Source organism: Rhodotorula graminis (assembly GCF_001329695.1).
Source record: "Rhodotorula graminis WP1 unplaced genomic scaffold RHOBAscaffold_1, whole genome shotgun sequence".
Taxonomy (NCBI): Eukaryota; Fungi; Basidiomycota; class Microbotryomycetes; order Sporidiobolales; family Sporidiobolaceae; genus Rhodotorula; species Rhodotorula graminis.
The window spans coordinates 1,599,744-1,626,609 of NW_017264928.1; the positions used below are offsets into that span (position 1 = coordinate 1,599,744).

The 26,866-nt window shown below is 67.3% G+C and overlaps 8 protein-coding genes across 8 annotated transcripts; 4 read left to right on the top strand and 4 right to left on the bottom strand.

Moving 5' to 3' along the window:
• Window positions 1-765: 765 nt before the first annotated feature.
• Window positions 766-2,608, top strand: RHOBADRAFT_33134 (uncharacterized protein; the record flags this gene model as incomplete). The annotated part of the gene is made up of 7 exons (XM_018413085.1): window positions 766-941; window positions 1,046-1,518; window positions 1,581-1,653; window positions 1,741-1,929; window positions 2,036-2,158; window positions 2,260-2,393; window positions 2,463-2,608. 7 exons carry the CDS (start codon window positions 766-768, stop codon window positions 2,606-2,608), a joined length of 1,314 nt encoding a protein of 437 aa, XP_018274496.1.
• Window positions 2,609-4,498: 1,890 nt separating this feature from the next.
• On the bottom strand, window positions 4,499-6,174 carry RHOBADRAFT_50914 (uncharacterized protein; the record flags this gene model as incomplete). Its single annotated transcript, XM_018415552.1, has 7 exons — window positions 4,499-5,026; window positions 5,279-5,301; window positions 5,394-5,591; window positions 5,665-5,686; window positions 5,758-5,783; window positions 5,842-5,889; window positions 5,953-6,174. 7 exons carry the CDS (start codon window positions 6,172-6,174, stop codon window positions 4,696-4,698), a joined length of 870 nt encoding a protein of 289 aa, XP_018274497.1. The 3' UTR covers window positions 4,499-4,695.
• A 237-nt stretch (window positions 6,175-6,411) lies between these two features.
• On the top strand, window positions 6,412-7,849 carry RHOBADRAFT_40995 (uncharacterized protein; the record flags this gene model as incomplete). The annotated part of the gene is made up of 3 exons (XM_018413806.1): window positions 6,412-6,432; window positions 6,500-6,782; window positions 6,846-7,849. The coding sequence occupies 3 exons, from the start codon at window positions 6,412-6,414 to the stop codon at window positions 7,847-7,849; spliced, it is 1,308 nt and encodes a 435-aa protein (XP_018274498.1).
• Window positions 7,850-12,805: 4,956 nt separating this feature from the next.
• RHOBADRAFT_10480 (uncharacterized protein) lies at window positions 12,806-15,699 on the bottom strand (the record flags this gene model as incomplete). Its single annotated transcript, XM_018411990.1, has 13 exons — window positions 12,806-13,003; window positions 13,055-13,185; window positions 13,259-13,539; window positions 13,606-13,615; window positions 13,683-13,747; window positions 13,867-13,968; window positions 14,039-14,166; window positions 14,251-14,601; window positions 14,667-14,767; window positions 14,828-15,003; window positions 15,064-15,268; window positions 15,338-15,581; window positions 15,664-15,699. 13 exons carry the CDS (start codon window positions 15,697-15,699, stop codon window positions 12,806-12,808), a joined length of 2,028 nt encoding a protein of 675 aa, XP_018274499.1.
• A 650-nt stretch (window positions 15,700-16,349) lies between these two features.
• On the top strand, window positions 16,350-18,083 carry RHOBADRAFT_50916 (uncharacterized protein; the record flags this gene model as incomplete). The annotated part of the gene is made up of 5 exons (XM_018415553.1): window positions 16,350-16,454; window positions 16,596-17,629; window positions 17,706-17,731; window positions 17,795-17,891; window positions 17,965-18,083. 5 exons carry the CDS (start codon window positions 16,350-16,352, stop codon window positions 18,014-18,016), a joined length of 1,314 nt encoding a protein of 437 aa, XP_018274500.1. The 3' UTR covers window positions 18,017-18,083.
• A 258-nt stretch (window positions 18,084-18,341) lies between these two features.
• Window positions 18,342-21,747, bottom strand: RHOBADRAFT_50917 (uncharacterized protein; the record flags this gene model as incomplete). Its single annotated transcript, XM_018415554.1, has 10 exons — window positions 18,342-18,547; window positions 18,630-18,979; window positions 19,110-19,400; window positions 19,467-19,622; window positions 19,694-19,842; window positions 19,910-20,408; window positions 20,473-21,105; window positions 21,212-21,304; window positions 21,365-21,385; window positions 21,515-21,747. 10 exons carry the CDS (start codon window positions 21,745-21,747, stop codon window positions 18,342-18,344), a joined length of 2,631 nt encoding a protein of 876 aa, XP_018274501.1.
• Window positions 21,748-22,330: 583 nt separating this feature from the next.
• RHOBADRAFT_50918 (uncharacterized protein) lies at window positions 22,331-24,170 on the top strand (the record flags this gene model as incomplete). Its single annotated transcript, XM_018415555.1, has 9 exons — window positions 22,331-22,395; window positions 22,487-22,521; window positions 22,599-22,695; window positions 22,762-22,886; window positions 22,987-23,216; window positions 23,281-23,315; window positions 23,393-23,611; window positions 23,694-23,969; window positions 24,047-24,170. The coding sequence occupies 9 exons, from the start codon at window positions 22,331-22,333 to the stop codon at window positions 24,168-24,170; spliced, it is 1,206 nt and encodes a 401-aa protein (XP_018274502.1).
• A 131-nt stretch (window positions 24,171-24,301) lies between these two features.
• RHOBADRAFT_50919 (uncharacterized protein) lies at window positions 24,302-26,834 on the bottom strand. The gene is made up of 8 exons (XM_018415556.1): window positions 26,792-26,834; window positions 25,928-26,403; window positions 25,795-25,848; window positions 25,547-25,714; window positions 25,362-25,471; window positions 24,896-25,278; window positions 24,522-24,729; window positions 24,302-24,427 (listed from the first exon to the last, which is right to left on the bottom strand). The coding sequence occupies exons 1-8, from the start codon at window positions 26,815-26,817 to the stop codon at window positions 24,380-24,382; spliced, it is 1,473 nt and encodes a 490-aa protein (XP_018274503.1). The 5' UTR covers window positions 26,818-26,834; the 3' UTR covers window positions 24,302-24,379.
• Between the last annotated feature and the right edge of the window lie 32 nt (window positions 26,835-26,866).

Sequence of the window (26,866 nt, forward strand, 5' to 3'; positions counted from 1 at the left end):
AAAATGTTGCGGTTGGTCGGAAGGAAAGAGAGGTGCCGACGAGCCGACGCAGCTCAAGCGCGTGCGCTCGAGCGACTCGGCCGAAGGGCAAGCTCGCAGTTTGCCGCGGGGGCCTCGATCGCGGGGGACAACGGTCCGTCGCAGGGTTCGCTTCGTCCGCACAGCTTCGTCTCCTCTCTCATCTCGCCCGCGCTTTGCTTCGAGCTCGACCGCACTCGCGAGCGGGCCAGCTGCTGCTCGGAAGCTGGCCCCCGCTCTGCTCCTGCCTATCTGCCGGCTCCTGGCGTGGAGCCAGCACTGCTCTCGCACCAGCTCCTCCTCCTCCCTCTCCTCTCTCGTCGCCTGAGCAACTCGGTCGCACCCATCCCGCCCTCGTCAGCAAGCCGCTCAGCCGCTTCCACCAACATGCCGGCCGTCACCAAGGGCGTCCTCCTCAGCACTGGCTTTGCGTCCATCGGCGCCTTGATGTTTGTGAGTCGCCGGCCTCGTCCTCCTGGCGGTTCTCCTCGTCCATCGAACTGATCCTCCCTGCTCTCCCTCGCAGGGCATTGACAACGGCTGGTGGGGCACACTGCTCGGCGTGCCGGCGTTCAACAGCGCGTTCGGCTCGCAGACGACGACCGCGGCCGACGGCACCGTGACCGTCTCGCTCTCGGCTTCTGAGCAGTCTGCTGGTGCGTGGCCCAGCTTCTCTCTCTCTCTCCTTGCCCACATCCTGACAGTCTTCCTCTGCGTGCAGGTACGTCGCTCGGCATGGCCGGCATCATGATCGGCTGCGCTCTCGCGACGCCAATCGGTCGGTGGGGAGGACGTCGTCTCGGCATCAAGCTCATGGCCATCCTCGCGCTCGTCGGTATCATCATCCAGATCACGGCGAGCGTGCGGGGCTTCCGGTACTGGCAGCTCGTCGCCGGCAAGGTGGTCAACTCGATCTCGATGGGGTGCGTCCAGCTCTCGAGCCCCTCTTGTCCGTCACCTCGCACTGACCTCTGCCCTCCCTCGCGTCCTCCTTCGCCATGGTCGATGTCTTTTCGCGGGCCTGCAGAATCGCCGCCAACGTCGTGCCGCTCTACAACGCCGAACTCGCTCCCGCTCCTCTTCGCGGCGCGGTCGTCAACATCTACCAGGCGGTCCAGATTGTCGGCGTAATCGTATCTACCATCGCTGTCTACAAGCTCAACACGCGCACGGACGACCTCGCGTGGCAGCTCTGCATCGGGCTGCAGTTCATCGCGCCGGCTTTCCTCTTCGCCGGCGTCTGGTTCATGCCCGAGTCGCCTCGGTACCTCGTGTTCCAGGGCAAGCACGACGAGGCTCGCAAAGCCCTCGAGTTTCTCAATGCCGGCGTCGACGGCTTCTCGGCAGACGACGAGATCGCGACGCTCTCGGCCGCGTACGAGCACGAGAAGGCGATTCAGAAACCGTCCATCTTCGCCGTCTTCAAGGGGTCCGACCGTCGTCGCGCCCTCATCGCTGTCGGCGTCATGTGCCTGCAGCAGGCCCAGGGCAGCTCGTACAGTGCGTCGAGCCGATCTTCCCTTTCCCGCAGCCGGCAGCAGCCTGACCTTTTTCCCGCACAGTGACCAACTACATCGTTCTCTTCTTGATCGCCCTCGGCATGACCGACGTCTTCAAGATCGTCATGGCCCTCTAGTACGTCCCGCTCGCCCATTTTCTCCGTCTGAACCCACCTCGAGAGCCTTCTCAAACTGACTCTTCTCCTCTCCCTTCCGCCCGCAGCTGCCTGTACCTCGCCGCCATCCTGTGCTCCTTCTACCTGCCCGACCGGTTCGGTCGTCGGCCGATGCTCATGCTCGGCGCGCTCGTCTGCGCGACGGCGTTGACGATCACGTGCGGCATCAACGTCGCATACGGCGACGCCATCACGTCGGGCGCGCAGAAGGCTGGTCTCGCCATGATCTTCATCTGGTACGTCGACCGTCGAGCGAAAAGGGGGAGGGCTTGGGGCGCTCGAGCGCATTCTCGTAGCCCGAGTTACTGACACTCCCCCTTTCTCCTCCCCTTTCCCTCGCAGGTACTTCACTTTTGGCCTCGTCTGGTCGCCTCTCGTCTGGATCACCTGCTCCGAGGTCTGCTCGGCTCGTGCGCGCGAGCCGACCCTGAGCGTCGCCACGTTCTCGGCGTTCGGCACGTCCCTGTGCGTCCTCCTCTCTCGCCCTCTCTCCCGGCTCGCGCACTCTCTCGCCTTTCGTCCCTCGTAACGAGCGAGTCTTACTCACACTTATCCTTGTCGCGCAGGATCATCACGCTCGTGAGCCCGTACGTCCAGGACCCGGGTTACGGCAACCTCGGCGGCTCGATTGGCTTCATCTGGGCGGCGTTCACCTGGATCTCGATCCCGTTCGTCTACTTCTTCGTGCCCGAGATGAAGGGTGCGTCCTCTTTCTCTCCCTGTCGCCGGACCCGAGAGCGAACTGACCTCGCGCTCGTTCCCCTCGCAGGCTTGACCCTCGAGCAAATCGACGTCCTGTTCGACGCCAAGACGCCGACGCGCCGGTTCGGCGCCACGCAGCTCTTCCTCGACGACGAAGCAGGTGCTGCGCGCGGCGGGTCCGGCAAGGCCTCGCTCAAGGAGGAGGAGGAGTGAGGGCTCGTGGCGAATTCGTCGGAACTTTCTCTCGCCTTTGTAGACGTCTATCTATCCCTCTCTCTCTCGTCTCGTCTCACCCTCTCGTCGGCTGTAATGTGTCCGTGTCTGTGTCCTTCTGTGCGGCCAGGTCGAGCTCGAGAGGCGAAGCGGCTCATGCGCTGCCTCCTCCTCGACTTCCCTCTCGGCGCAGGATCGTGCGGGCGCTGTCGCGGAAACCTCTCAACGACGGTACTCCAGTCGAGCATGTGTCTCGACACGCCGACCGAGAGGAGCAAGACCGAGAAAGCGAGAGGTCTGTGCGCAAGGAAGCGCGAGCAAGTCCAAGCAGCAAATCAACGACGACGAGGACGAGCTTTGCCGGGTCATCCGGCCTCGACGGTACTCTGTCGCGCTTTGGAAGCACTCCGATACACTCAGGGAGACCCCTGGTGACGGGCTGAGCTGACAGGAAGCGCACGACCGCGGCAAGAGCAGTGAGAACCAGCTCGAGGAGCGAGTCGACGAGGACGCGGACTGAGCGGCCCACAAGTGTCGGTGCGCCTTCTCTCGCTCAGGACAGACTCTAGCGTCCCTATAGCGAGAGGGCGAGGCAGAAAGGGCCCGCAGGGAGAGCGTCTCTCGCCTCGCGAGCCTCGTACTGGAAACGACGAGGGAGGAAGCCAACTCGCGCTCTACAAGACAAAATACCTCGGGAAACGCGCTCGATTGCACCGCAGAACCACGTCGTCCGATCTGGTGCAAGCAGAACACCGTAACCCTGCTGGATCAAGAGATAGCGTTTGAGCGAGGGTGCGCAGGATCCCCCTGTTTTTAGTGGGTGGCCGGGCGCACGGGCTGGCCCCGAGGGGCGCTGCCGTGCGCAACGGCTCACCGGGGGGCGCTCGCTGCCCATCGAGGGCACAGAGAGCGGGCGCGGCCTCGTCAGACCCGTCCTCGACGGCTCGGCTTGGTCGGCCGCCGGGACGAGTAGCTTTCACAGGGCGGGCAGCTTGGTCCACCGGGGCCCGCCCATATCCTACAGAGGGCGCCTTGACGTCGACAAGAGCCATCGTGGGGCGCAGGAAGGGTACGAGGGGGAGCTTTCGGGGGACGAGAAGGAGGGGGATGCCATCAAGGGCTCGACAAAGCTGCGGCGCATGATCGAGAGGGTCAACGCGCGGTTCAAGGGACGACGGTACCCCGTGTGTGGGTCCTCGGGCAAAGGACGAGAGCGAGAGGGACGTACAAGGATCTAGATGAACCGGCGCGAGGATGAGAGCGAGTCGCCCGCCGCGAGAACCTCCGACCGCCCACCCTGCGCAGCCGCTTGGCCTGTAGGGTGATCAGGTCAGCTTCAGGACCTGCCCTAAATGCGTCGCGAGGCGGCGGCGAGGGCGAGAGACGAGGGAGAGGGTCGTCAAACAGAGGGAGGCGGGGAGGACGAGGACGCACCTGCTGCCCCGCGCCCGTAGAGCCCTGCCGCCCTGCCCCGGCTGCTCCTTGCACCTCCTCGTGTCCTCGACGAGCACGTCCACCAGTCCACGAGTCGTTGTCGAGGGGCGAGAGTGGTCGACCGACGCGGGTTGCTGATGAAGGCGCGAGTCGCCCTGCGCGGTCGGCGAGCGCGAGCGAGGGCGCGCGTGCAGCTCGTGAGGGCTAATGAGACGCACGGGCGTGCCGGCCACGCCGTGTGTGCGCCCCAGCTCGCGAGGGAGGCGAGGATGGGGGCGAGGAGGGCACGACTCGAAACGCGCCTCTCCCTCGACTTCGGCTCTCGCTAGCTCGCTCCTCGTGTCGACGAACGCTGCGTGTCTGCGTGCTCTCGAGCTCTACGAGGCCACGAGCGAGACTAGAGAACCCCGCTCGCCTCGTCGTTCGCGTCTCTCTCGCGCTCGAAACGGCTGCGCTGGATGCGAGGGCGACTTGCAAAGACAGAAGCGGACGTGAAGGGATGGGGAAATGAAAGCGTGCACAGGAGAAAGGGGAAGAAAGGAGGGTCGTTCTACGATAGGGCGTCGAGGGCGACGAGGCGAGGCAAAAGTCCACGAGAGCCGCTCTCGCCGCACTCGCTCGACGACAACAACAGGCGTCCGACTGCAGGCCGCTCACCACTCGTCGTCGTCGTCGTCGTCATCGTACACGACGGCCGGCCGCGACCCGCTCGGCTTGGCGTCGTCTTCCTCGTCCTCGTCCTTCTCAAGCCCGAGTGCCCGTCCCGCGAGCGCTCCCTCGCCATCCCGCACGCCGTACGCCTCGTCCACTCTGCCCGTCCTGTCCTCGCCATCTCGCTGCCCTGCCGTACCGCCTGCACGGAAAGCGCCCGACCGCGCCGAGCCACCGCGGACGCTGCTGCGGCTCGAGAGGTGGTCGTCGCTGAGGGCGTCCGAGTCGAGGTCGTCGTCGGACGAGAGGGCGTCGAACGGGTCGGCTTCGAGGCTGTACGGCGAGAGAGGAGGAGAGGCGAATCGGGAGAGGGCGAGACGAGACGAGGGAGAGAAGGAGGAAGAAGGAGGGGTCAGTGCGCTCGTCGTGGGGCGGTCTGGCAGAATGAGACGACGACGCACTCCTGCGCGAAGGAGCGAGAGACATGTTGGTCGACGTTGAACGAGAGGCAAGGAGAGTTGAGGACGCACAGCTCGCGGCATCGAGTCCTTGACCTCGGTCGCGACCGACTGGCAGGCCCGGCACGTCGCGCCGTGCGTATTGGACCTCTGCGCGCTCGGGACTCGTCGCAGAAGTCAGTAAAGACGATCGTGAGGGACGACCGTTACCCGGCTCGAGGCAAGAGAGCGTGGCGGCGCACCATGGCCTCGGAGAAGAAGCTCGCCGGGCGCACAAAGCCGCACACGCGGCACTTGAGGTCGACGACTTGAGGCGCCGTACACTCGAGGCACCTTGGGAACTCGCGCAGGTTGAGCTCGCGGTGGTCGCGGCGGGCCGAGGTGAACGCGCGGTGGGCGGCCGAGAGCTGGTTGGCGGTGTAGGTGCGAGGAGGGAGGAACTGTGGCACAGGGAGCACGAGGGGTCAGCTCCGAGGTGACACGATGCGAAAGTAGAGGCGGATCGAGACGCACCCGCAGACAGGTACCGCAGCAGCTGTCGAAGGGGGGAACAAGGTGAGCGAGGGACAGAGGAGACAGGGGCCGAGGGAGGGAAGGCGGACGCACACGAGGCCCGAGTTGTCGCGCGCGTACTGTAGGTCGAGAGGTCAGGAACGTCTCTGTGGGAGGAAGGGAGGAACTGTGACGCACAATGCTGGTAGGCAGGGGCGAGGAGGCCGGTTTGGACGAGTGCGACTTCTGCGGCGCGAGGCGAGAAGGTCAGTGAGGGTGCGACGAGGTTGAGAGTGAGCAGGGGCGTACGGTGTAGGGGGTCTTGACGGTGCGCTCGCTCTTGATCGAGGTGGCAGAGGAGCGGTGGGGCCCTGCTGCTGAGGAGGACGAGGCGACGCTGGCTGCGCTCGAGCAGTCGTCGGCCTTTGGGTCGCGCAGGGTGGTGGTGGAGCGTGCGCGTGCGACTCGAGGGTCGAGTGGTGGGGTAGCGGGCTTTGGCTGTGGCTCGGCGCTGAGGCGGGCGAGGGGCATGGTGTGGGGCGAGGCCGACGAGGAGGAGGAGCGGGCGAGGGGGAGGGGTCGACGGTGGAGGTTGCGGGTCGGACCAGCCGAGTGTAGAGAGCTGCAGCGAGGCTCTAAGCTGGCCTGTGCGACATCCGAGCGAGTGCAGAGAGAGAGACGAGCTGCCTCGGCTCGCCCGTCTCTCCTCGTCCAACCGGCTCACCTCGCTCGACCACCACAAGCTCGACCAAGCTTGCAGAGCCTCACATGGAGTCGGACGACCAAAAGGTGCATCCTCGCCTTTGCCCTGCCCCTCCCCGTGTCCTCGCTCACCGCCTCGTCCTCCTCATCGCAGCGCGACCGCCAGTCCAAAGCTCTCGGGGCCGCCTTCCTCGCCCACCAGGTCTCGCAGCTCGAGAAATCTGTCGATACCCTCGCCTTCTCGCGCGACCCGCGCCTGTACCCGCCTCGAGGTGGGCGAGGTGGTCGTGCATCTGGTCCAGGTGGGGGAGCAGCACGCCGCAGCTCGGCACCGCGCCAGGTCCGCGTCGTCGACGCCAGTGCCCTCGTGCACGCCCTCCCCGTCCTCAAGCGCTGGGTCCGCGACGACACGTTCCAGCTCGTCGTCCCCCTCTCTGGTCCGCCTCCCTCTCCCGATGCTCTCTCGAGCCAAACGCACTCACTCCTCGCCGCACCCACAGCCCTCTCGACCCTCGACCTCCTCAAGAAGGCGCCCAACCCGCTCCACGACCTCGCCCGCGACGCGACCCGCTTCCTCGAGACCCAGCTCGACATCTCGCGCCAGATCCACGCCGCCTTCTCGGCCCGCGACGCCGACGCCCGCACGCGCGTGCGCCCGCAGGCCCAGGGCGAGGAGCTCCCGTGGCACGAGGTCGAGCGCATGTTTGTCGTCCCGGACGGATGGGTCGTCGAGCTGCCCGAGGGCGTCGACCTGCCGCCGCCGTACCGCCGAGACGCCGCTTTCGGCGACGACGACGAGCACGAGCCCGAGCCGCTTCCGCTCCCGACGGCCAACGACATCCCCGTCCACCTGCGCTCGACGCTGCAGTGCATCCTGCACTTCTACCTGCGCGTTCCGCCCGCGCCCTCGTCCACCTCTTCCTCCTCCTCCGCCACCGCGCCCGCACCCCGACCGCCCGCCGCCGTTACCTACGACTCGCGCCTCTCGACACCCGCACCTCTCGCCGCACCACTCGCCAAGCTCCTCGCCTCGACCGCCTCCCCCTCCTCCTCGACCTCTCACCCCACGACCTCTTCCCCGCACAAGCGCCGCGACAACCCCAAGCCCGAGCCCGACTACCTCGCCCTCTCGTCCGGCGACGCCCTCGCCTTCTACCTCGGCACCTTCTTCCCCTCGCTCGGTGGCGCCGGCGCCGCGAGCGTGCTCGAGCCCATCGCGAGCGACGACGTCGAGCGCGCGAGGGCGTGGTGGAGGGCCCAGGCGCGGGCGCGGCAGCAGGCGCAGGGGCACGGGCAGGGGGACCGCGAGGGTGGTGGTGGTGGTGCGCCGGGGCGTGGAGGACGAGGCGGGCGAGGAGGAGGTGGCGGAGCGAGAGGCGGCGGCGGCGGTGGCGGGTCCGGGCGAGGCGGGCGAGGCGGGCGCGGTGGCGCAAAGAGCGGCGCCGGAGCAGGAGCCGGTGCGGGAGCGGCGGGCGACGCCCCCAAGTCGCTGTACGTGCCCTGAGGCGCCGACCTCGAGCCCGCCTTTGCGTCGTCCTCCCTCCTCCGCCTCGGCACGCCGCGCGCTCGCCGCCAGCTTGCCCTCCCTGCGCGCCGTCCAGGCGCTCGTGTGCGCCCGTCCGACCGGCGCGCGAGCATCTCGCCCGCCTCGTTGCGCCCCTCGCCCTCGCCTCCTCGTCGAGCCTCTCTCTCTCTGCAACTCTAGATCTATCTCTTCCGGCGCGCTCTCGTCCAGACCGAGAGAGAGTGAATCGAGAGAAATGCTTGTCGTCGTCGCACTGCGTGCTACTGTCCGTCCCGCCCCAACCCTGAGGGTCGCAGGCCGGTGCGACCGCGAGAGGAGGAAGAACTGCTCACAAAGAGAGGGAGGGTCGGCAAAGGAGGAGGGGGAAAGACAGAGGGCGCGGTACATGGGAGAGGAGGGTGCGAGACCGAGAGGTAAGGGCGAAGCACAGACAAAGCGAGGAGGGACGAGGTGGGGGAAGGAGGGGGAGGAGGCGGGGCGTGCACGACTCGTGGTCGTGCGCCCGGCGAGGACTTTTTGATTGTGGAAGGTCGGGGTCGTGGTGGAACAGCTGGTAAAGGGAGGACGTCGTTGGGTCGTTCGTGCACAGACAGATGTAGAGAGGGAAAGAAGGGGATCACGCGAGAGGGAGGGAGGGCGAGGAGGGCGAGGAGGACGAGGGCGAGGAGGCGAAAAGGCGAAAAGGCGGGAGCTAAGGGCGACAGGCTGTGGCGCTTGTGGCGAGGGTCGAGAGAGGGCGTAGGCGGCCAGGTCACTCGACGCCGAGCTCGGTCTTGCGCTGGAGGATGAGCGCGTAGACCTCGTCCTGCTGGTACGGGTGGCCCTCGCCGTCGATCTTGGACTGGCCGTGGCACTTCTTGGCGTGCTGCGGGCGAGGAGGAGCCGCAGAGGCGAGTCAGTCGTCGACTCGCGAGGGACGAGACAGGAGGAGAGGAGGAGGAGACGCACCTTCCACCAGATGAGCTCGGGGACGATGGCGTCGATGTTCTTGACGCTCAGGAGCTTGATCCAGTCGTTGCACTGCAAGAGAGGGTAAAGCGTGAGCGAGGTCGGCGGCAAGGAGAGAGGCGGTGAGAGGAGAGCGAGAGACGCACCTTGTGGCACTTGCCCTCGATCATCTGCGCGCGCTGGTCCTTGGTGCTCGGCGGCAGGGCGACCGTACGCATCTCGACCGGCGGCGAGAACGGCAGGCCTGCGAGGGTACGCAGACAAGGTCAATCGGGCGAAACCGAGTCGGCGAGGGAGGGACGACGAGGACGCACCCGTGAGGCGAGGCCCTGACGGCGTACCTGCAGTGTCCATGGTCGACGGCTTCCTCTTCGACAAACTCGCCAAGATCGCCGAGGCGACGAGAGGGTGGGGAGGACGAGACGGGCCGACGCACCTTGAGCCACTTCTGCTCGCCCTCGCCGCCGCGCTCCTTGGGCTCGGCGCAGATCGGGCACAGGCCGCACTTGTCGTCGGCGCTGCCCTTGACGAAGCGCGGCCAGTACAGGTTGAGCGGCTCGCCGCCCTTGTTCCACTTGCTCTCGAACGGCGGGAGCATGAGCGAGATGCCGTTGGGCCCGAGCGCCGTCGGCGTCGCGGCGGTTGACGGCGTCGACGAGGTCGAGGCGATCGTCGACGGCGGCGTCGAGACCGAGGCCTGCGACGAGAAGGGCGTGGCGGCGATCGACGACGTCGCGCTCAGGGCCGGCGACAGGGCCGGGAGGGCGTGGTGCTGGTGCTGGTGCTGCGGCGGCGAGTACGACAGCGAGTGCGGCATCGGGAGGTACCCGAGCGACGAGAACTGGGTCGTCGAGTCGACGAGCGACGACGTCGAGGCGACGGGCGTGTGACCGGCCGAGTAGTACTGCGCCGCCGCGAACGCCGAGTCGTCGTACATGCCGTTCAGCGACGCCGTCGAGACGTCGTACGGCGACGCGGCGATCGACGAGGTGCTCGCGACGAGGCCCGCCGGCTGCGACGTCTGCTTGGGCGCCTTGAGGACGAACGAGTCGGGCGGGAACGCCGACGAGACCGGGAACGACCGGTAGAAGCGCGGGAACAGGTCGCTCAACTCGACGTGAGGAGGGAACGCGCGGTTCTGGAGGTTGGCCGGGATGTAGGCCTGGCGGCGAGGCTTGCGCGGAGCGAGAAGGAGCTGGTTGGCGTTCGGCGACGAGCCCCGGCGCGCCCTCTTGGTCGCCGACCCGTCCTGGCTCGCGACGCTCGACGTGCGCTTGGCCGGCTTCTTGCCCTTGGCCGCCGGGCCCTTGCCCTTCTTCTTCGACGACCTCGCGCGGCCGCCGTCGCTGTCCTCGGCCATCTCGACGTCGACGTCGTCGGGCTTGTACTCGTGCTCGTCCTCGCTCATGCCGGAGCTGACGTCGGCCGCGACGTCCGACACACGCGGCTTGCGGACGCGCCCGCTCGTGCGACGAGCGGCCGGCGACGGGATGACGGGCTGCTGCTGCTGCTGCTGCGACTGCTGCTGCGAGGCCGACGTGGTCGACGCGGCGTCGCTCACGGCGTGCGAGCGGTTCGACGCGACGCTCGCCTCGCGCTGCGTCCTCGCGACGCTCGGCGCCGGGCGGCCCGTGCGCGTGCTCGCGACCGACTCGGACGCGCTCAGACGACGGGACCCAGGGCCGCCGCCGCGCTGGACGTGGAGCGGCGGCTGCGCCGGGTCGTGCTGCCACACGCGCGTTTCGAGCTGCCCTTGCTGCGCGACGACCGTCGCGAGCGGGCGCTTGGCCTGCGCCTCGGTCGAGTGGATCGACGTGTCGTCGCTCTCGCCCTCGGCGTCCTCGTCACAGCTCGCCTCGTCCTCGCGGCCGCCGGTCGACGCCGTCGCGACCGAACCCGTCGTCGAGCCGTCGGGCTGGGCGAGACGAAGGAGGTGGAGCGCGGCCTCGGGCACCGACTGATCGGCCTGGGGCGTCTTGGGCGTGTGGGTGCCCGACGACGTCCCGGTCGACTTGGCGGCGACGGCGACAGGAGCAGGGCTCGCCTTGACGTTGTGGACCTTGACGGGCGAGCGCTGGACACGAGGCGAACCAGCCGGGGACGGGACGGCGTCGGCCGACGGGCGCTTGGTGATGGGCGAACCCGACGCCGAGCCGTCGCCGTACGCCGCGATCGAGTACGACGACACGTCGTCGACGATGAGGTCGTGCCTGCGGTCGTCGACGCTGAGCGGCGGCTGCGCCGGGTACGACGGGTGCGTGCTGGACGTGCGGGCGCGTGCCGGGGTCGAGGTCGCGGTCGCGGTCGGCGGCGGCGCGGCGGCGAACAACTCGTGGTCGTAGTCGCTCGGGCCATAGATGAGCTGGATGTCGGCGGCTTGGTGCCTGCTGGCGTCCTCGAGCGGCGGACCCGCGGCGAGCCTGGTCGCCGACCCCGCAGGCTCCGAGTGGAGACCGCCGAAGGGGTGGTGGGACGGCACGACGTGATCGCGTTGGGGGAGCGCGACTTGGTGGGCAGAGTGCTGCAGGGCCGACGAGCCGGGGTGCGCGTGGTAGGCGACAGTCGCCTGCGGGTTGATCCACTGATCGTAGTCGAACGCCGACAGGAGGGGAGCCGAGGTCGACATGGTCGCGGCGTCGGCGCCCGGGCGGAGCCCTGCGCCCTGGTCGAGGAAGGCGAGGGTGCCGGTGAGGGAAGGGTCGAGGTACGAGTCCATCGCGAGCGCTGTCTTGCTCGATACGGGTCAATCGCGGCTGCGCGGGAGGGTGAACGAGGGTCAGCGAGTCCGTCCGCGCTCCCGCCTCGCTGTGCGGCTTGCATGCCTGCACGAGGCTGCACGAGGGAGAGAATGGACGCACCTGGTCGGGTCCTTAAAGCTCCATGGAGGTCGGGCGAGCTAAGAGGGTGACGAGAGGAACTGCTTCGAGGGGGAAGGGTGGGTCAGCCCCACGCCCTGGAGAGGAGCTGCGGGCTCGTGCAGATGTCGAGAGGGCCCAAGAGGAGAGACAGACGCACCAGTTGAAGCCCGGCGAGGCGTGACAAGACGAGGAGAGAGCTCGGAGGGGGGGCGGCTCCCCCTCGCGAGCTGCGCCGTCGCGTTGGCCCACTTTGCTCCTGCAACACTTTCTTCTCGCAAGCCGAAACGACCGAGAGGTACACGTTGACAACAACACTGGACTACACAGGACTCGCACTGCTGGCAAAGAGAGAAAAGTTGGGAGCCGAGACACGGACCTCGCTCGCCTCGAGTGCACCAACCTCGCCTCGTCGCCGCCTCGTCACGCACCTGCGCCCTCGACCATGTCGCGGTACATCTTGACCGCCGCGCTCGACACGCCGACCTCGCCGCCGGTCGCCCCTCGCGGCTTGGCCCCGCTCACGAACGCCTGGAACGTGGCACGGTCGCGCTCGCTCACGTCGGCGAGCCCGTCCGCCGCGAACACCGTCGTGCCCGACCGCCTCGGCTCGGCGCCAGGGCGAGGCGCAGCGACGGCGGCGTGCGCCGTGTACATCGTGCGGTCCTTCTCGCTCAGGTGGTCGTGCGCGGCGAGCGACAGGTGCTGGAACTGGGTCGTCCACGGACGTACTCGCGCGCCTCGTCGGTGCGCACGACCGGCGACAGGAGCGCCGACGCGAGCTGCCCAGTCGAGGCCGAGAAAGGCGCGGCGGGAACAGGTGCCGAGGCGGGATGAGGCTCCTGCGCCGAGGGCGAGCCGTCGACGGTTGACGACGGGTCGTGCATCGACGAGCGGTGCCGAGATTGGCGCGCCGACTTGGACCGAGGGTGCCTGTGCGAGATCCAGTTGCGGAAGCCGCCGCCGGCGGAACGTCTGCGGGCAATGAGAGGGGGCTTTAGTCGTGGGGCTCGCTCTGGGCGAGAGAGGCCTCAAGCGCACCTCGGTTGCAAGGTCGAGTGCGAGAGCGACCGTCTTGGGACGAACGGGCTCAAGTGAGCGTCGTCCGAGCTGTACCGCGAGAGAGGGCGTGTCAGTTACGGGCGCGAGAGAGGGAGAGAGAGAGGGAGGGAGAGAGGAGGCAAGAGACGCACCCCGGGACTCGGTGCGCCGGCAAGGTCGACTGGACGTGGTACTGGTACTGCTTGTCGAGCGTCTGCCACACGCCGCCGCGGTAGTACCGCCTCCAGAGCTCGTTCGGGTCGCGCTCGTCCTCGGCGTCGACGGTCGCCTGCAGGCGTCGGGCGACCTCGGCAGACGACAGCGACGAGGGCGAGGCGACGAGGTGCGACGGCGTGTACCAGTCGCGGTAGGACGAGCGTGGCGGCGGCGGCAGGTACTCCCACGATGGCGGCGGCGGCAGGCCGTGCTTGATGCCGAGGAAGAGGTCGATCGCCGCCTGCTTGTCGTGGTCTGCGGACGAGCGAGGCCGGGTCAGTTCCACCTCAGGCGGCACGGCGAAGCAAGAGAGGGCGACGAGGCTCACCGCCGAACGAGTTGGCGTAGTACCGCCGAGCGCTCTCGACCTTGTCGCGCGAGTAGAAGCCCGTCCACGCGCCCGTCGGCCGGTACGAGTCGATCGTGTTGACCGTGTTGCTGCCGCCGTACTGGACCGCGATACAGTCGCCGTGCTCGCGGTACATTGTCTCGAGGAGCTTGAGCGCGTCCGAGTCGAACTCGAGCCGGGTCGACGGCGCAAGGCCGAGCGCGTGCAGCTGGTGGCCGAGGGCGATCATGGCGATCATGGTCTGGGCGGCGTTGGTGCGGCTGCAAAAAGAGCGAGAGAGAGGTCAGTAAGGAGAGGGAGGGAGAGAAAGACGCAGGCGGACGCACTCGAGGCAATCTGGGCGGGGCAAAGGAGGGAGTGAGTGCCCGTACCCTACCGCCCGAGCGAGGGAGAGGGAGCGCACCGATGCAGTTTGTCCTCACGACGCCCGTCTGGACCGCCGGACCCGTCCTTGGGAGTCGCGCCTCGCTGCGGGCGGGAGGAAGCTCGAGGTCAGTGCGTGCGCTGCAGGAGGACGATCGGCGACGCCGGCTGAATGCGCTCGTCGGCGACAAAGAGAGAGGGAGACGCACCCGTCACCGGTGGACCCTGTGCGCCGAGGAGCGGCAGGTCCCGAGTGAAAGAGGCCCGTCTTCTCGAGCGAGCCCTCGGCATAGTCTTCGAGGACGCCGAGCGCGTTCTTGGTCGGGCTGCGGCACGGTTCCGACAGCATGAGCTCGTCGGCGTCGTCACGAGAAGAGAGGGACGACAGGGACGCACCCGCTGTTGGCGGCGCTCATATCGAACGTGATGTAGTCGATCTCGTTGCCGGTCGGCAGGAACTGGTTCAGGTAGTCGACGCACTCCTTGAACTCGGGCAGGAGCGTCGACTCGCGCTTGTCGCCGTGCTGTAGAGGAGGACGGGAGGGGAGGGTTTGGGTAAGTCGGGAGCCCTCGAGGCGGGAGGCAGACGAGGGGAAGGAGCGGCGCACCTTGATGAGGTTGAGGACGATGACGCGCTCGCCGTAGGCCCGGAACAGGCCGTCAAAGTGCTTGGCCGCCGCCGCATAGTACGGGTCTCGGGTCGCGAGCTCGATCGGCGGCTTGAGCGCTCGGGCGACGTCCTGCGACCAGTACAGCGGGATGCTGCCACGACACTGGACGTGCGCCGTGTAGCTCGGGTTCGGCCGACGCGCCTGGTGCGACGTCGGGAAGGAGGAAGGAAGAGGAGGAGAGGGGGAGCTGCTCGAGTGCGTGTGGGTCGACGGGGCCGACGTGTAGAACGGCGTCGTGAGCGCCTCGGCGACGATCTGCTCCGACTCGACGTCGTTGGCGACAAAGCCCTGCAGAGTCGACAGCATGAGTGTCTGTGCGTGCCCCTTGACGCTCGGGCGAGATGAGGACGCACTTGGTCGTTGACGCCTCGGCGGAGGAAGCGCGCGCCGGCAAAGTGCCGCGAGCGACGAGCGATGAGCGTGACGTAGACGGTGCGACCAAAGACGGCGAGCTCTGCGGGGTCCAAAGAGTCAGTAACGGGCTCAGAGAGACGAGGGAGGAAGAGGGACGCACTCTTCTGGTCGACGAAGCCATGAATGAGCGGAAGGATCCAGGCGCTTTGAGGACGCAGGCACCGCCGCATCGGTCGTAGAAGGCGCCAGTTCCAGACCCACTTGTCCTCGAACGGGAGGAAGTCGGCGCCCCGCAGGAGGTTGCGCTGCAGCGTGTTGGTCGCGTCGTACGTGTAGCTGCGGGAGGACGAGGGTGAGCGACGTTCGCAAGGAGGACGAGCGGACGAGGGGGCGCACCTGAAGTAGAAGTTCTTGCTGAGGTGCACGCTGAGGAAGGCGTTCTTCTGCCGAGCGTCCTCGGCCGACAGGCCTGCCGGGACGGGCGAGATCTCGTGAAGCTCGGTGCCTTCGCTGTGATAGATGAAGTGGCCGCCGAGAACTGCGACTTTGCTCCGACGCGTGATGAGGATCATGTGGTACGACGAGGTGAAGCGGACGAAGCCTGCGCGTAGCGACGAGAGGGTCAGTCTACCGGCAAGGGGACGCAAGGGAAAGGACGAAGCGGACGGACCGGCGATGCCAAAGCAGGGTTTCTCGACGAGCTTGAGGCCGCCGTTGCCCGCCCTGAGCGTCTCGACGAGCTCGTCCTTCTGGCGCAGCGTGTAGACGGCCGAGTCCTCGATGATGTTCAAGCCCGACTCGTCGTCGTCGTCTGCCGCCGACTGGCCGGCTCGCGGTTGCGGAGCTGTTGTGCGGTCGATCTTGAGAACTCGATAGCGCTTGCCGTCCTTGTCGGTCGCGACGACGTACAGCTTCTGCGCGCGCGCAGGGGAGAGAGCCGAGGTCAGCAAGGGCGAGGAGGAGGAGGAGGAGGACACGGAGGGGGAGAGGACGGACCGTGCGCGTCTCGTACAGGGTCATCTTCTCCAGCATGAGCTGCTCGTGTTCTGCCGCGAGTCCCGCCGCGCTCGTTCGAGGCTGTTGGCCGGCCGCTCTGCGTGCCTCCAAGCGATCGGGCTTCTCGTGCTCGCCGCCGTCCTTGGCCGGTGGTGCGCCGGTCGACAGGGCTGGTACAGGTGCGGAGAGCGGCTCGACAGGTACAGGTGCGGTCGACATCGGCGGCTGGGTCTCGTGTGGACGAGGAACCGGCCGGAGGAGGTGACGAGACGAGGCTGTCGGCGGCCCTTGATGTGCGATGCGGGTGCAGAGATTGGCGGTCTGGCCTCAGACACAACTGCAGCGCGTGCAGGGCCCAGCAGGGAGGCTCATCGAGGACCGTGAAGAGTTGCACGTCGAGGTGGGGAAGCGCGCGACTGATGACAGGTTCCTCGCGGCAGCACCCGCTGTGCAGGTCTTTGCGTGAGTGCAGACGAGCTTGTGAGATGCACTGTAAGGGCTCTGGCCAGCTGCTGAACTCGCACGGTGCGCAGTTGCCGGTGGGACTCGCTCGCTCGCGTGCTTGCACCGTCGGCTGGCGAAATCGCCCGCCTCTTTGCCTTCCCGCTCTCTTGCGGTCCCGCTCTTCGACCTGCACCCGCTCCTGCTCTCTCTCGACCCACCACCACCGACCCCGCACCACCACAATGACCGAGAACCACCCGTCCTGGAGGCCCGAGACGCTCCAGCTCCACGCCGGCTACGAGAAGGCAGAGAGCGCACAGCGCTCGCGCGCCGTCCCCATCTACCAGGTGAGCACCATCTCTCTGTGTGTACCTCTGCAGGCCGCAAGGCGCGAGGGGCGACACGTTGCCGACCTGACCTCTCCCTCCCTCCCTCATGTAATCTCTCCCTCTCTCTCTCCCTCTCTCTCTCCCTCTCCTCCCCGCCAGACCACCTCGTTCGTTTTCAACGATAGCCAACACGGCGCCGACCTGTTCGGCCTCAAGGAGGCGGGTGCTATATACAGCCGCATCGGAAACCCGACGGTTGAAGTCCTCGAGCAGCGCATCACTGCTCTCGAGGGCGGCGCAGCAGCCGTCGCGACCGCGTCGGGCCAGAGCGCCCAGTTCCAGGCCATCGGTGCCATCGCCCAGTCGGGCGACAACATCGTCGCGACCACGGCCCTGTACGGCGGGACCGTGAACCAGCTCAAGGTCCTGTTCAAGCGCTTCGGCATCGAGGCCCGCTTCGTCAACTCGGACGACCCCGCCGAGTTCGCCAAGCGCATCGACGCCAACACCAAGGCGCTGTACATCGAGTCGCTCGGCAACCCCAAGGGCAACGTGTTCGACATCCCGGCGCTCGCCAAGGTCGCCAACGAGCACAAGGTCCCCCTCATCGTCGACGACACGCTCACGGCGGTCGGCACCATGACGCGCCCGTTCGACCTCGGCGCCCACATCATCGTCTCGTCGCTCACCAAGTACGCCGGCGGGCACGGAACGAGCCTCGGCGGCATCATCGTCGACTCGGGCAACTTTGACTGGGCCGCGTCGGGCCGCTTTCCCGACTTTACCACGCCCGCCGAGTCGTACCATGGGCTCGTCTTTACCGAGGCGCTCGGCAAGGTCGCGTTCGCCGGCAAGGTCCGCCTCGAGCTCCTGCGCGATCTCGGAGCGTGCATCTCGCCGTTCAACGCGTGGCTCATCCTCCAGGGCCTCGAGACGCTCACGCTCCGCGTCGAGCGCCACTGCGAGAACGCCCTCGTCCTCGCCAAGTGGCTCGAGGCGCACCCGTCGGTCGGCTGGGTGTCGTACCTCGGATTGCCGAGCCACCCGTACCACCAGCTCGCGCTCAAGACGTTCGCCAAGGGCAAGTACGGCGGGTTCCTCACGTTCGGCGTGCGCGACGACCAGGACGGCAAGAAGGGCGCCAAGGTCGTCGACTCGCTCATCCTGCACAGCAACCTCGCCAACATCGGCGAGTGAGCCCACCGCCTTTCTTTCCCTATCTGCAGCTCGACGGCGTCTAACCCTCCTCTCCCTCTCCTTCCTTCACAGCGCCAAGTCTCTCGTCATCCACCCTGGTGCGCCCGCCTCCCCTTCTCTCTCTCGCCAGGACGAGGACTGACGTCGCGCCTGTTCTACAGCATCGACGACGCACTCTCAGCTCACGGCTGACGAGCAGCTCGCGAGCGGCGTCTCGCCCGACCTCATTCGTGTCTCTGTCGGCATCGAGCACATCGAGTCCGTCCCTCTCGTCCTCTCGTACCTCTTCCTGTCCGTGCGAGACCTGACGCTCGCGCCCCCTCTCTCGCAGCGACATCATCGCCGACTACAAGCAGGCGTTCGAGAAGGCGGCGTTGGCCTGACGAGCTTTCGAAGCAGTGCAGGGGGAGCGTGTCGCTTGCAAGCCGTAATGCAGTATCGTTTGTCGTACCTCTGCCGCTCCGAGTCGGAGGAAGGTCCCTGCTCTTGCTCTCACTCGAGAGTCAGATCAAGTCAGAAAGCCTGCCACACGATGAGCGAGAGTGAGAGACGCTCGCTTTCAAGCTTCAAAAAGGCGCGGGTCGTCTCGCCGCTGGCGCTCGAGGAAACAGTCGACCTTCTCAGGTGGATGCTCGGGCCTCTTCCTCTCGCTCTCGCTGCGGTACGGCAACAACATCTATGTGCACGTGCTCAAGGTCCTCTCCTCATCTACCAGACGCCGCTCGCCGAGCTCCCGAGCGCGAAAGGCTCGGCCGCAAGCCCGCTCGCCGGCGCAAAGGCACCCAGCTCCGAGAGGTCGAGCCCGTCGGCGCCGGCCGCAAAGAGGCCCGCCGCGCTCGCGCTCTGGCCGAGCGAGTCGGTCGGGACGCCGAGCGACTCGAGGAGGGCGAGGAACGAGTCCTCGGTGTCGGTGGCTGCGCGAGGAGGGGATGGACGAACGGGTCAGTCCTGCTCGACGATCGAGAAGGGGCGAGAGAGAGAGAGTTTGGGACGCACACATCATGGTCGGGAGGTCGTCCCACAGGCTCGTGAACAGGGGCGTAGCCGCCGACGCGACGAGAGACGCCGGCGGAGCGGCGACGGCGGCCGCCTCGGGCGGCATGCTGAGCTTGTCGAGCACGACGTTGGCGAGCTCCTCGAACACGTCCGAGTATGCCGCCGCGCCCGGGAAGGCCTGGGCGTACAGGAACATCGTGTTGCTGCAGGACCGAACGGCGCGTTGCAGGGTCGAGTGCGGGAGGGCGTGTCGGTCGAGTCGGACGGCGTGGAGGAGCGTGAGCCCGGTGAGGAAGATGGACCGCAGCGCCTCGAGCGCGAGCGGGGTCGACGACTGGTGGAAGCGCTTCCTGCGAGGCGAGGGCAGAGTCAGTGAGGGTTCGAGTGGGGCCGCGTTCCTCGAGGGCGAGGGGGAGGAGCGGACGACATGCCGCGGCAGGAGGGTGCGCGCCCGTCGAGAAAGAGAGAGCGAGGACGCACTGGATCTCGCACGTCTCGGCAGCATGTTTGGCGACGAGGCGGATCAGGCTCGGGTCGGCCGTCGACGGATTTGCCGTGAGCGGACGCAAGAGGTACAGGCGCGCCTCGCCCGAGCGACCGAGGAACCAGTCGCGCGAGCAGCACGGCACGTTCCAGCACGTCGGCTCGGACGCGATGGGCGGGATCTGCGCCTCCCAGTCGTCGATGAGGCGCAGAACGGCTTCGGGCCGCTCGGCGCTCGGCGCGTCAACTCGGTACGACTGCTTCTGAATGACCGACTCGATGCGCATGCTGCAAGAAAGTCGATGAGTCAGTGTCTCTCGAGAGATATGGAGAGAGAGAGCGCGCGAGACGCACAGCTTGGTGAAGAGGATCGAGCTCGTCATGCTCGTCGGCCCGGGCGTCGGGTTGGGCAAGTCGAAGGCGGTCGCGATGCAGTCGACGTCGAACGGGAGCTCGATGTCGCAGTCGTGGTCGGCGATGCCGCATGGGCGACCGAGCGACATGGCCATCCTGCAGAGGGAGCAAGATCGTCAATTCGACCCGTGCGGGAGAGGACGGTAGACGAGGGAGCAGAGGCGCACATGCGGTCGAGGGTGTAGGCGCTCCAGAAGATGCGGCGACGAAGCTGAAGGATGTACGGGCTCATGCGGCGGGCTTGAGCGGGCGGGACCTTGCGGTGGAGGCCGAGCGAGCAGCACAGCCGTACGACGATGCCGATGAGGTACCAGGCCTGCGCGACGCGCCGACAAGTGTCAGTCCTCGGTGCCTGAGCAGGAAGGGAGGAAGGAGGGACGCACACCGGGAGCCTCGTTGCTGCGGAACGAGTACATGACCATGAGGAGGAGGACCTGGACGTTCTTGAGGTCGTGCAGGCCGACGATGATCTCGAGATGGTCCATCGCCTTGGCGTAGTAGGCCTCGGGGCTCGCGAGGTTCGGGACGGCGCTCTTCTGGAGGAGGCGGGACCCGATCGCGAACACGAGGTAGATGTAGCACGCCGCCGTGCGCGCCATCCTCGTCGCCGCCGGCTGCGCCGCCGAGCGCGTGATGGCGACGCGGTGCTGCCACACCTCGTGCAGGAATAGCCAGTCGACGAACGCGTAGCGAGGCTGGATGTGGCGGTAGCACTCGCCGAGGACCTTGTCGGCGAGCTCGTCCGAGACGGCGGCGAGGGCGTCGTCGCCGAGCTGCACCTTGGGCGCCGAGTGGCTCGTCTGGAACGGCTGCGACGTGTCGAGGCGAGGGCGGTCGCGACCTTGATGCCCTGCGGACGTACTTGCTGCACCCGCCATGCCCCTGCTCGTCGCGCTCGTCAGGGCAGGGGTACGAGGAGGAGTAGAGGAAGAAGAGGAGGACGCACCCGAGGACCATCCTCGCCCACGAGAAGCCGCTCGACGGGCCGACGTAAGTCGGGTTGCCGTTTGCCGACAGCGACAGGAAGGCGACGCCCCTCGCCGCCTGATCGTGCCAGCCCTCCTCCTCCTCCTCGTCCTCGTCGTCGTCCTCGCTCCTCTCGTCGTACTCGACCGTCCTGCCGTCCCCACTGCCGCCTCCTGGCGTCCGACTCGACGGGCGGTCGGTCCCGTTCGACGGCGAGCGGCCCGTGTCGACGGCGTGCGCCGAGCGGACATCCGAGACGGGCGCGGCGAGGCCCGTCGTCAGGCTCGGCGACTGGGCATGCAGCGACGAGTACTGCGCCGTCCTCGACGCCTGCGTCGGGTCGTACGGCGAGTGGACGGGTGGTGGCGGAGGAGGTGGAGGGAAGGCGGGACGCTGCGCGGCGAGATGCGGGCTGCCCGAGAGCGCGAGCGAGTTGGGCGGGAAAGGCGGCGATGCGCTGTAGGGGAAGTAGGACGGGTAGAAGGGGTGTGGGAGAGGGTTGCCGGCATGGAGGAAGTGCTGGAACGAGTCGGGCGAGGTCGTCGAGTGCGCTTCTGCAGCCGAGGTCGAGGTGGGCGCCTCGGTGACCTTCCTTGCGTTCTTGCGGCGAGCACTGCGCGTCACCGGGAGGAGGCGAGCCACGCCAATCAGGTCTGGGCGCCGCTTGGCGTGCAGCGCCGCTCGAGAAAGGGCGAGAGGAGAGCGAGAGGAGGACGCACCGAGGAGCGATGACGCAGTCGGTGCCGGCGCCCTCGCAGAAGACGCACACGCCTGGCCCGGTGCGGACGCAGCGAGTCTTGCGGGCCTTGCACCTGTGGGAGCGGGCGAGTCAGCTTGCGGCCTCGAACGCACAGACGGCGACGTGGACGGACCGGATGCACGCCTCCGAGATGCTGCGGCCGGAAGGAAGGCGAGTCAGTGAGACTATCCCTGCATCGCAAGGGCTGCGCAGGAGCCAATGACGGCCGTCGTCGACGTCGGACGTCGAGGTGGGGAGGGAGGAGAAGGAGGAGGGAGCGCACCGAGGTTGGCGAAGCTTTCTCGTCTTGAGCTTGTGCGGCTGTCCTTCAGGATGTGGTGTGGCTGCTGCAGCAGAGCTCTCGTGGCCCGTCGAGTGCTGGACGAGCGAGACGCTGTCGCGGGCTGCCGGGTCCGAGGCGGTGGGCGAGACGGCGAGCGGCTGCGCGAGTTGGTGGCCGGGCGTTGTGGTCGTGTGCGAGGCTGCCGAGCTCTCGACTGAGATGCCCGGGTCCATGTAGCGCGAGCGGACGAGGTAGCGGTGACCAACGTGAGCGGCCGATAAGAGAGCGAGCGAGGTCGCATCTCTCTCCGTCCCTGCCCGCTCAGAGTGCACTACTCGCCAGTGCAGCAGCTCTACAGCTACACAGCTACACATCGACGCGCCCAACACCCGCCCTCGACACCGCCATCGTCCTCGGCGACCTCATCGGCCCTCGTCCCCCGCGTCGGCCTTCCCTCCCTCTCCTCGGTCCTGTATGGCTGCTTGAGCTGCCTGCCTGGCACCGCAGCACGTACCTGCACCGCTGGCCACCGGCCACCCCCCTCCCTTGCGCGGGACGAAGCGCTCGACCGCCCGTCGGCCGCCCTGACCGCCGCGACGACCACTGCGTCGGAACTTTGTCCGGCTCGTCGGAACTTGCTCCTCAATCTCGCCCGCCTCTCCAGGGCCGCCGGACCAGGAGCGCTTGCCCCCTCGATCAGCTCAGCGAGAGCGGGCCCTATCTCCCGCTCGTCGGCGGTGCCGCTCTCTCTCGCTCCTGCTCTCGCTCTCGCCTCAGCTTCTGCCTGCTTCGTACCTCTACCTCAGTCGCCTCAACATGCCGTCTGCCCAGCCCGACATCTGGACGCCGTTCACCCTTGGCGGCGGCACGATTCAGCTCAAGTGCGCACCGATTCTCTCTACTTCCTCTGTCCCTCGCGCGAAGCGCAGCCGATGACCAAGCCCATCCTGACCTTCCTCTCGCTTTCGACAGACATCGAGTCGTGATGGCGCCGCTCACTCGCAACCGTGCGTCGCCGAGCGAGAAGGTCGAGCGGACCTGGGTGCCCAACTCTCTGTGCGTCCTCACTTTCTCCCCCTCGCAGTCTCGCCGGTCACGTCGCTCACGTCGAGGCCCTGCAGCATGTGCCAGTACTACTCGGAGCGCGCGACCGACGGCGGCCTGCTCATTTCCGAGGCGACGTGCGTCCCCTCGACTCCCTCAGCCTGGCCCTCGAGAGCGCCGCACTGACCTCCCTTGGCCTGCAGGCCCGTCTCGATCGAAGCGTCCGGTATGCCCGGCGTGCCTGGTACTTTCACCGACGAGCAACTGGAAGGCTGGAAGCCGATCACGGCGGCCGTGCGGGCCAAGGGCGGCGTCTTCTTCGCGCAGCGTGCGTCTCTCGCGCTCTCTCTCTCTTTTTCGCCTGCGCACGAGAATAGCCTACGACTCAGAGCATCATTGACTTTATCCCTCTCTCCTCCCGCTCGCAGTGTGGCACCAAGGTCGCAACACGTCGTCCGCCCTCACCGGCGGTCGGATCGTCTCGTCGTCGACCGTCCCGATCACGGATGCCCAGTTCGGTTGGCGCGGCCTCGACCCTCGCCCGTTTGAGGCTCCTCATGCGCTCACTGTCGAGGAGGCGCAGGCGACGCAGCAGGACTTTGTGCGGGCCGCCGAGCGAGCTCTCGAGGCTGGGTTCGACGGCGTCGAGCTTCATGCGGTACGTCCTCGTCTCGCCCAGGGCGTCGGCAGCCGAGTGATTGACTGACAGCTCGTTCCCTCAGGCAAACGGGTACCTGTTCGACCAGTTTCAGCACTCGTAAGCTCGTCCTCCTACCAGCCCTGCATCGTCGTCCAACGCCCGAGCCTGATCATCGACACGGCCTCTCTTCGCAGGAACATCAACCAGCGCACCGACATCTACGGCGGCTCCATCAAGAACCGCAACCGCTTTACGCTCGAGACGGTCGACCAGGTCGTCGCGGCGGTCGGCGCCGACCGGGTCGGCATCCGCCTAGCGCCGTTCGGTATGTTCAACCAGGCTCGAGGCGAGGATCGGCAGGCGCAGTGGACGATGCTCTGCGAGGCGCTGGCTGGCAAAGGCCTCGCCTACGTGTACGTCCTCGCTCTCTCTCTCTTTCTTCCTCCTCGCCCTCGTCCTCGCCCGTTCTGACAAGCCCACGCCGATCGCCCGCAGCCACCTCATCGAACCTCGGTTCGACGAGCTCCAGTCCGAGGCCGAGAAGCTTGCCAACCTCGACGCCAACAACCCGCTCACCGCGCTCGACCTCTCGCTGCGGCCGTACCGCGAGGCGCTCGGCTCAACGCCCGTCATCGCGGCGGGCAACTACAACGCGGCCAACATGAACGACGGGATCGGCGCAGAGCACGACCTCGTCGCGTTCGGGCGCTACTTCTGCAGCAACGAGGACCTCGTCGAGCGGCTCCGCTCGGGCCTCCCTCTCTGGCACTAGTGCGTGGCTCTCTCTCTCTCTCGGTCTCTCTCTCCCTCTCGTCGCGCCTGACACAGACTCTTCTCATTCCTCGCAGCAACCGCACGCGCTTCTACGGCCCCTTCCCCGACAACGAGATCGGCTACACCGTCCACCCCGAGCGCAAGACGCACAAGCCGGGCGAGCGCATCCAGTTCGAGGGCGAGTCGCTCAGCTTCTAGACCTGCCTGCAACGATGTTCATAGCCTCGAGTAGCGAGAAGGTGACCTCGAGAGGCCCGAGCGGCTCGTAGACAGCGTTCGAGGTTCTCTCGCTCCAGGGTCTCTCTCTCTGTCATTCGTGAAAGCTCGCGCAGGACGAGGCACACTCTATAATACCGACTACGCGAGGCTACTTGGGTCCCTGGTTCCGACGCGTCCTCCTCGCTCATTCAGATGATGTCGCTCGTCTCCTCGGTCCGGATCGGCTTGCCCGGGATCTGTGCCACGTGCTCGTCGTGAGCGTCGCACACGACAGGTGTGCGTCGAGGAGGGGAAAGAGGAGAGAAGAGGGGGAGAGAAAGAGAGACGCACCTTGTCCCTCCCACCAGCGATGGCGACGCTGCCCTTCTCAAACTCGGGCATGCGCTCCCTGCGGCTGCGCTCCTTCTCCCACGCCGCGCGGCCTGCCGCACCGAGGCCGGCGACGGCGGGCGGGCGCGACAGCCACGAGTTGATGTGGGCCTGGTACGTCGACGACGAGGCGTGGTCGCGCACGGCCGAGTCCTGGTGGATCTTGAGCCTGCGAGGCGAGATGGAGAGGGGGAGAGAAGGCCGAGAGGTGCGCGTAAGTACGAGGGATTGTGTCGAAGAGAGACGACGAGGAAAGAGACGAGGGAAGAGAAGGAGGAAGAGGGAGAGAGGGGAGGGGCTCTAGAGGAAAGAAAGAAGGGAACGAGCCGACGCACGTCGCGTACGCCATGTCGAGCCTCGGCGTCGGGACGCCCCTCGCCCTCGCGCGGTCCAGCACGCTGCCGATGATGGGCTCGAGCTCGCACGGCCTGCCGGCCTCGATGTCGAGCAGCATGCTCGGCTTGAAGTTGTACGAGCTCTCCTGCGACTCCTCGGCGAGCTCGCCCGGCGCCGGGAAGCCGTACCCGGCGCCCTTGTTGTCGACGGGCGAGGTCCACGGCGTCTCGGCGGGCGTTTCGGGGACGGCGCCTGGGCCCGACGGCGGCGCACGGGGCATGCGGCGCTGGTAGTTCTTGATCGTGAGCTTGATGGCGTCGTCGATGCGCGACAGGGGCAAGACCTGCTCGCTGTAGCCCCAGGCGCGAGCGACGTAGATGACCTGCGCAGATGCAGCGGGAAAGGAACGAAAAGTCAGGTCGGTCGACGAGGAATCCGGGTCCAGGAAGAGAGAGAGGGGCGCACCTCGAGCATGGTGCGGCGGATGACGGGGAGCGTGTACGGCAGGACCGAGGGCGCGACGGCTTGGGAGACGGTGCAGCGGCTCATGGTGCAGAGCGACGACCACGCGGCGTCTGCGGGCGAGAGCGGCGGTGAGCTCGAGGGTCGGGTGCTCCCTCGTCCGCCCGAGAGAGAGGCGCGGGACGTACTCCACAGGTTCTTGCTGTAGCGCTCGGCCTGGATGTCGGGCACGACCGTGGCCGTTCCCCCGCCGCCGTTGAGAAGGTCGGCGAAAGCCTGGAGGCGGCGCTTGCCCTCCTCGAGACGTGCAGGACCGTCGGTCTGCTGGCGGTAGCCATGCGGGTCGGCGAAAGCGTCTGTCGAGGCGAGTCGGGCCGAGAGGGTGAGCTTGTGGGCGTGAACAAGGTCGAGAGGAGGAAGAGAGGGAGGGACGCACCCTCGACGAATTCGGGGTCGACCGGCGTCTGGCCACCCTCGCCCGTGTAGAGACCTGCATGTGCCGGTCGTACAGATGCGTCAGTGAGTTCATCGGGGAGGGCGCAAAGGAGGGAAAGAGGACGAGGACGGACCCATGATGAGCTGCTCGAGGAGGCCGTGCGTGACCCTGCCGCCCTCCTTGAGGTTGGCGCCGATCCAGGCGACGACGGAGATGATGGGGACGGACGGGTACGCGGTCGCGAGCGGGTGCTCGATGCCGATGCCGTTCTGGATGAGGACGACCGTGGGCCCGTCCTCGAGGTCGACCGACTTGGCGAGGGCGTGCTGCGACTCGAGGAACGGGGCGAGGACGGACGCGGTCGGCATGAGGTCGGGGAGGCACTTTGTGGCGCAGATGATGAACTTGTAAGGGCGGTCGTTCGCCTCGTCGGCGGTGCGCACGAGGCGGTAGGGCTTCCAGTCGCGGATGAGGCCGTACTTTTCCGACTCGATCGTGATGCCGTCCTTCATGGCGTCGTACGACGAGCGTGCGATAGCCGTGACCTGGACGTTCGAGTGCTGGGACAGGATCCAGCCGTAGACGGTGCCGACGGCGCCGAAGCCGACGCTGCGAGGAGGGGAGAAGAGATGAGCGACGGTGCTCGAGGACGGTGCGGGCTCGATGCTGGTTGCGCGTTGGACATTGTCCGTCGAGGTGGTTGTGGTGGCAGCGGGTATGGCGGTCGAGGAAGGCGAGTGGGCGGGGTCGAGGCGGTCGTGTGGGGACGAGGACGAGGAGAGCGAGTGCCGGCCGCGATTTGACGCTCGCTGTCGTGGGCCGTCGTCGATAGTGGATGCTGGAGCTCATCGAGGCGGATCGTCGAGCTGCACTTGGCCAGGTGCGGGTCGTGGGACGGCGACGAGGTCGGGGAGCGAGCTGGCGGCCGAACGTCGGCGCGACAAGGGCGACGAGGCGACGGGCGAGTGCGGGGGAAGCGGGAGGACAGATTGCTCACATGAGGATGTCGATCGGGCTGCTCATGCTGCTGGTCGAGGTTGTAGGGGAACCAGGGGAGGACGAGGGAGCGACG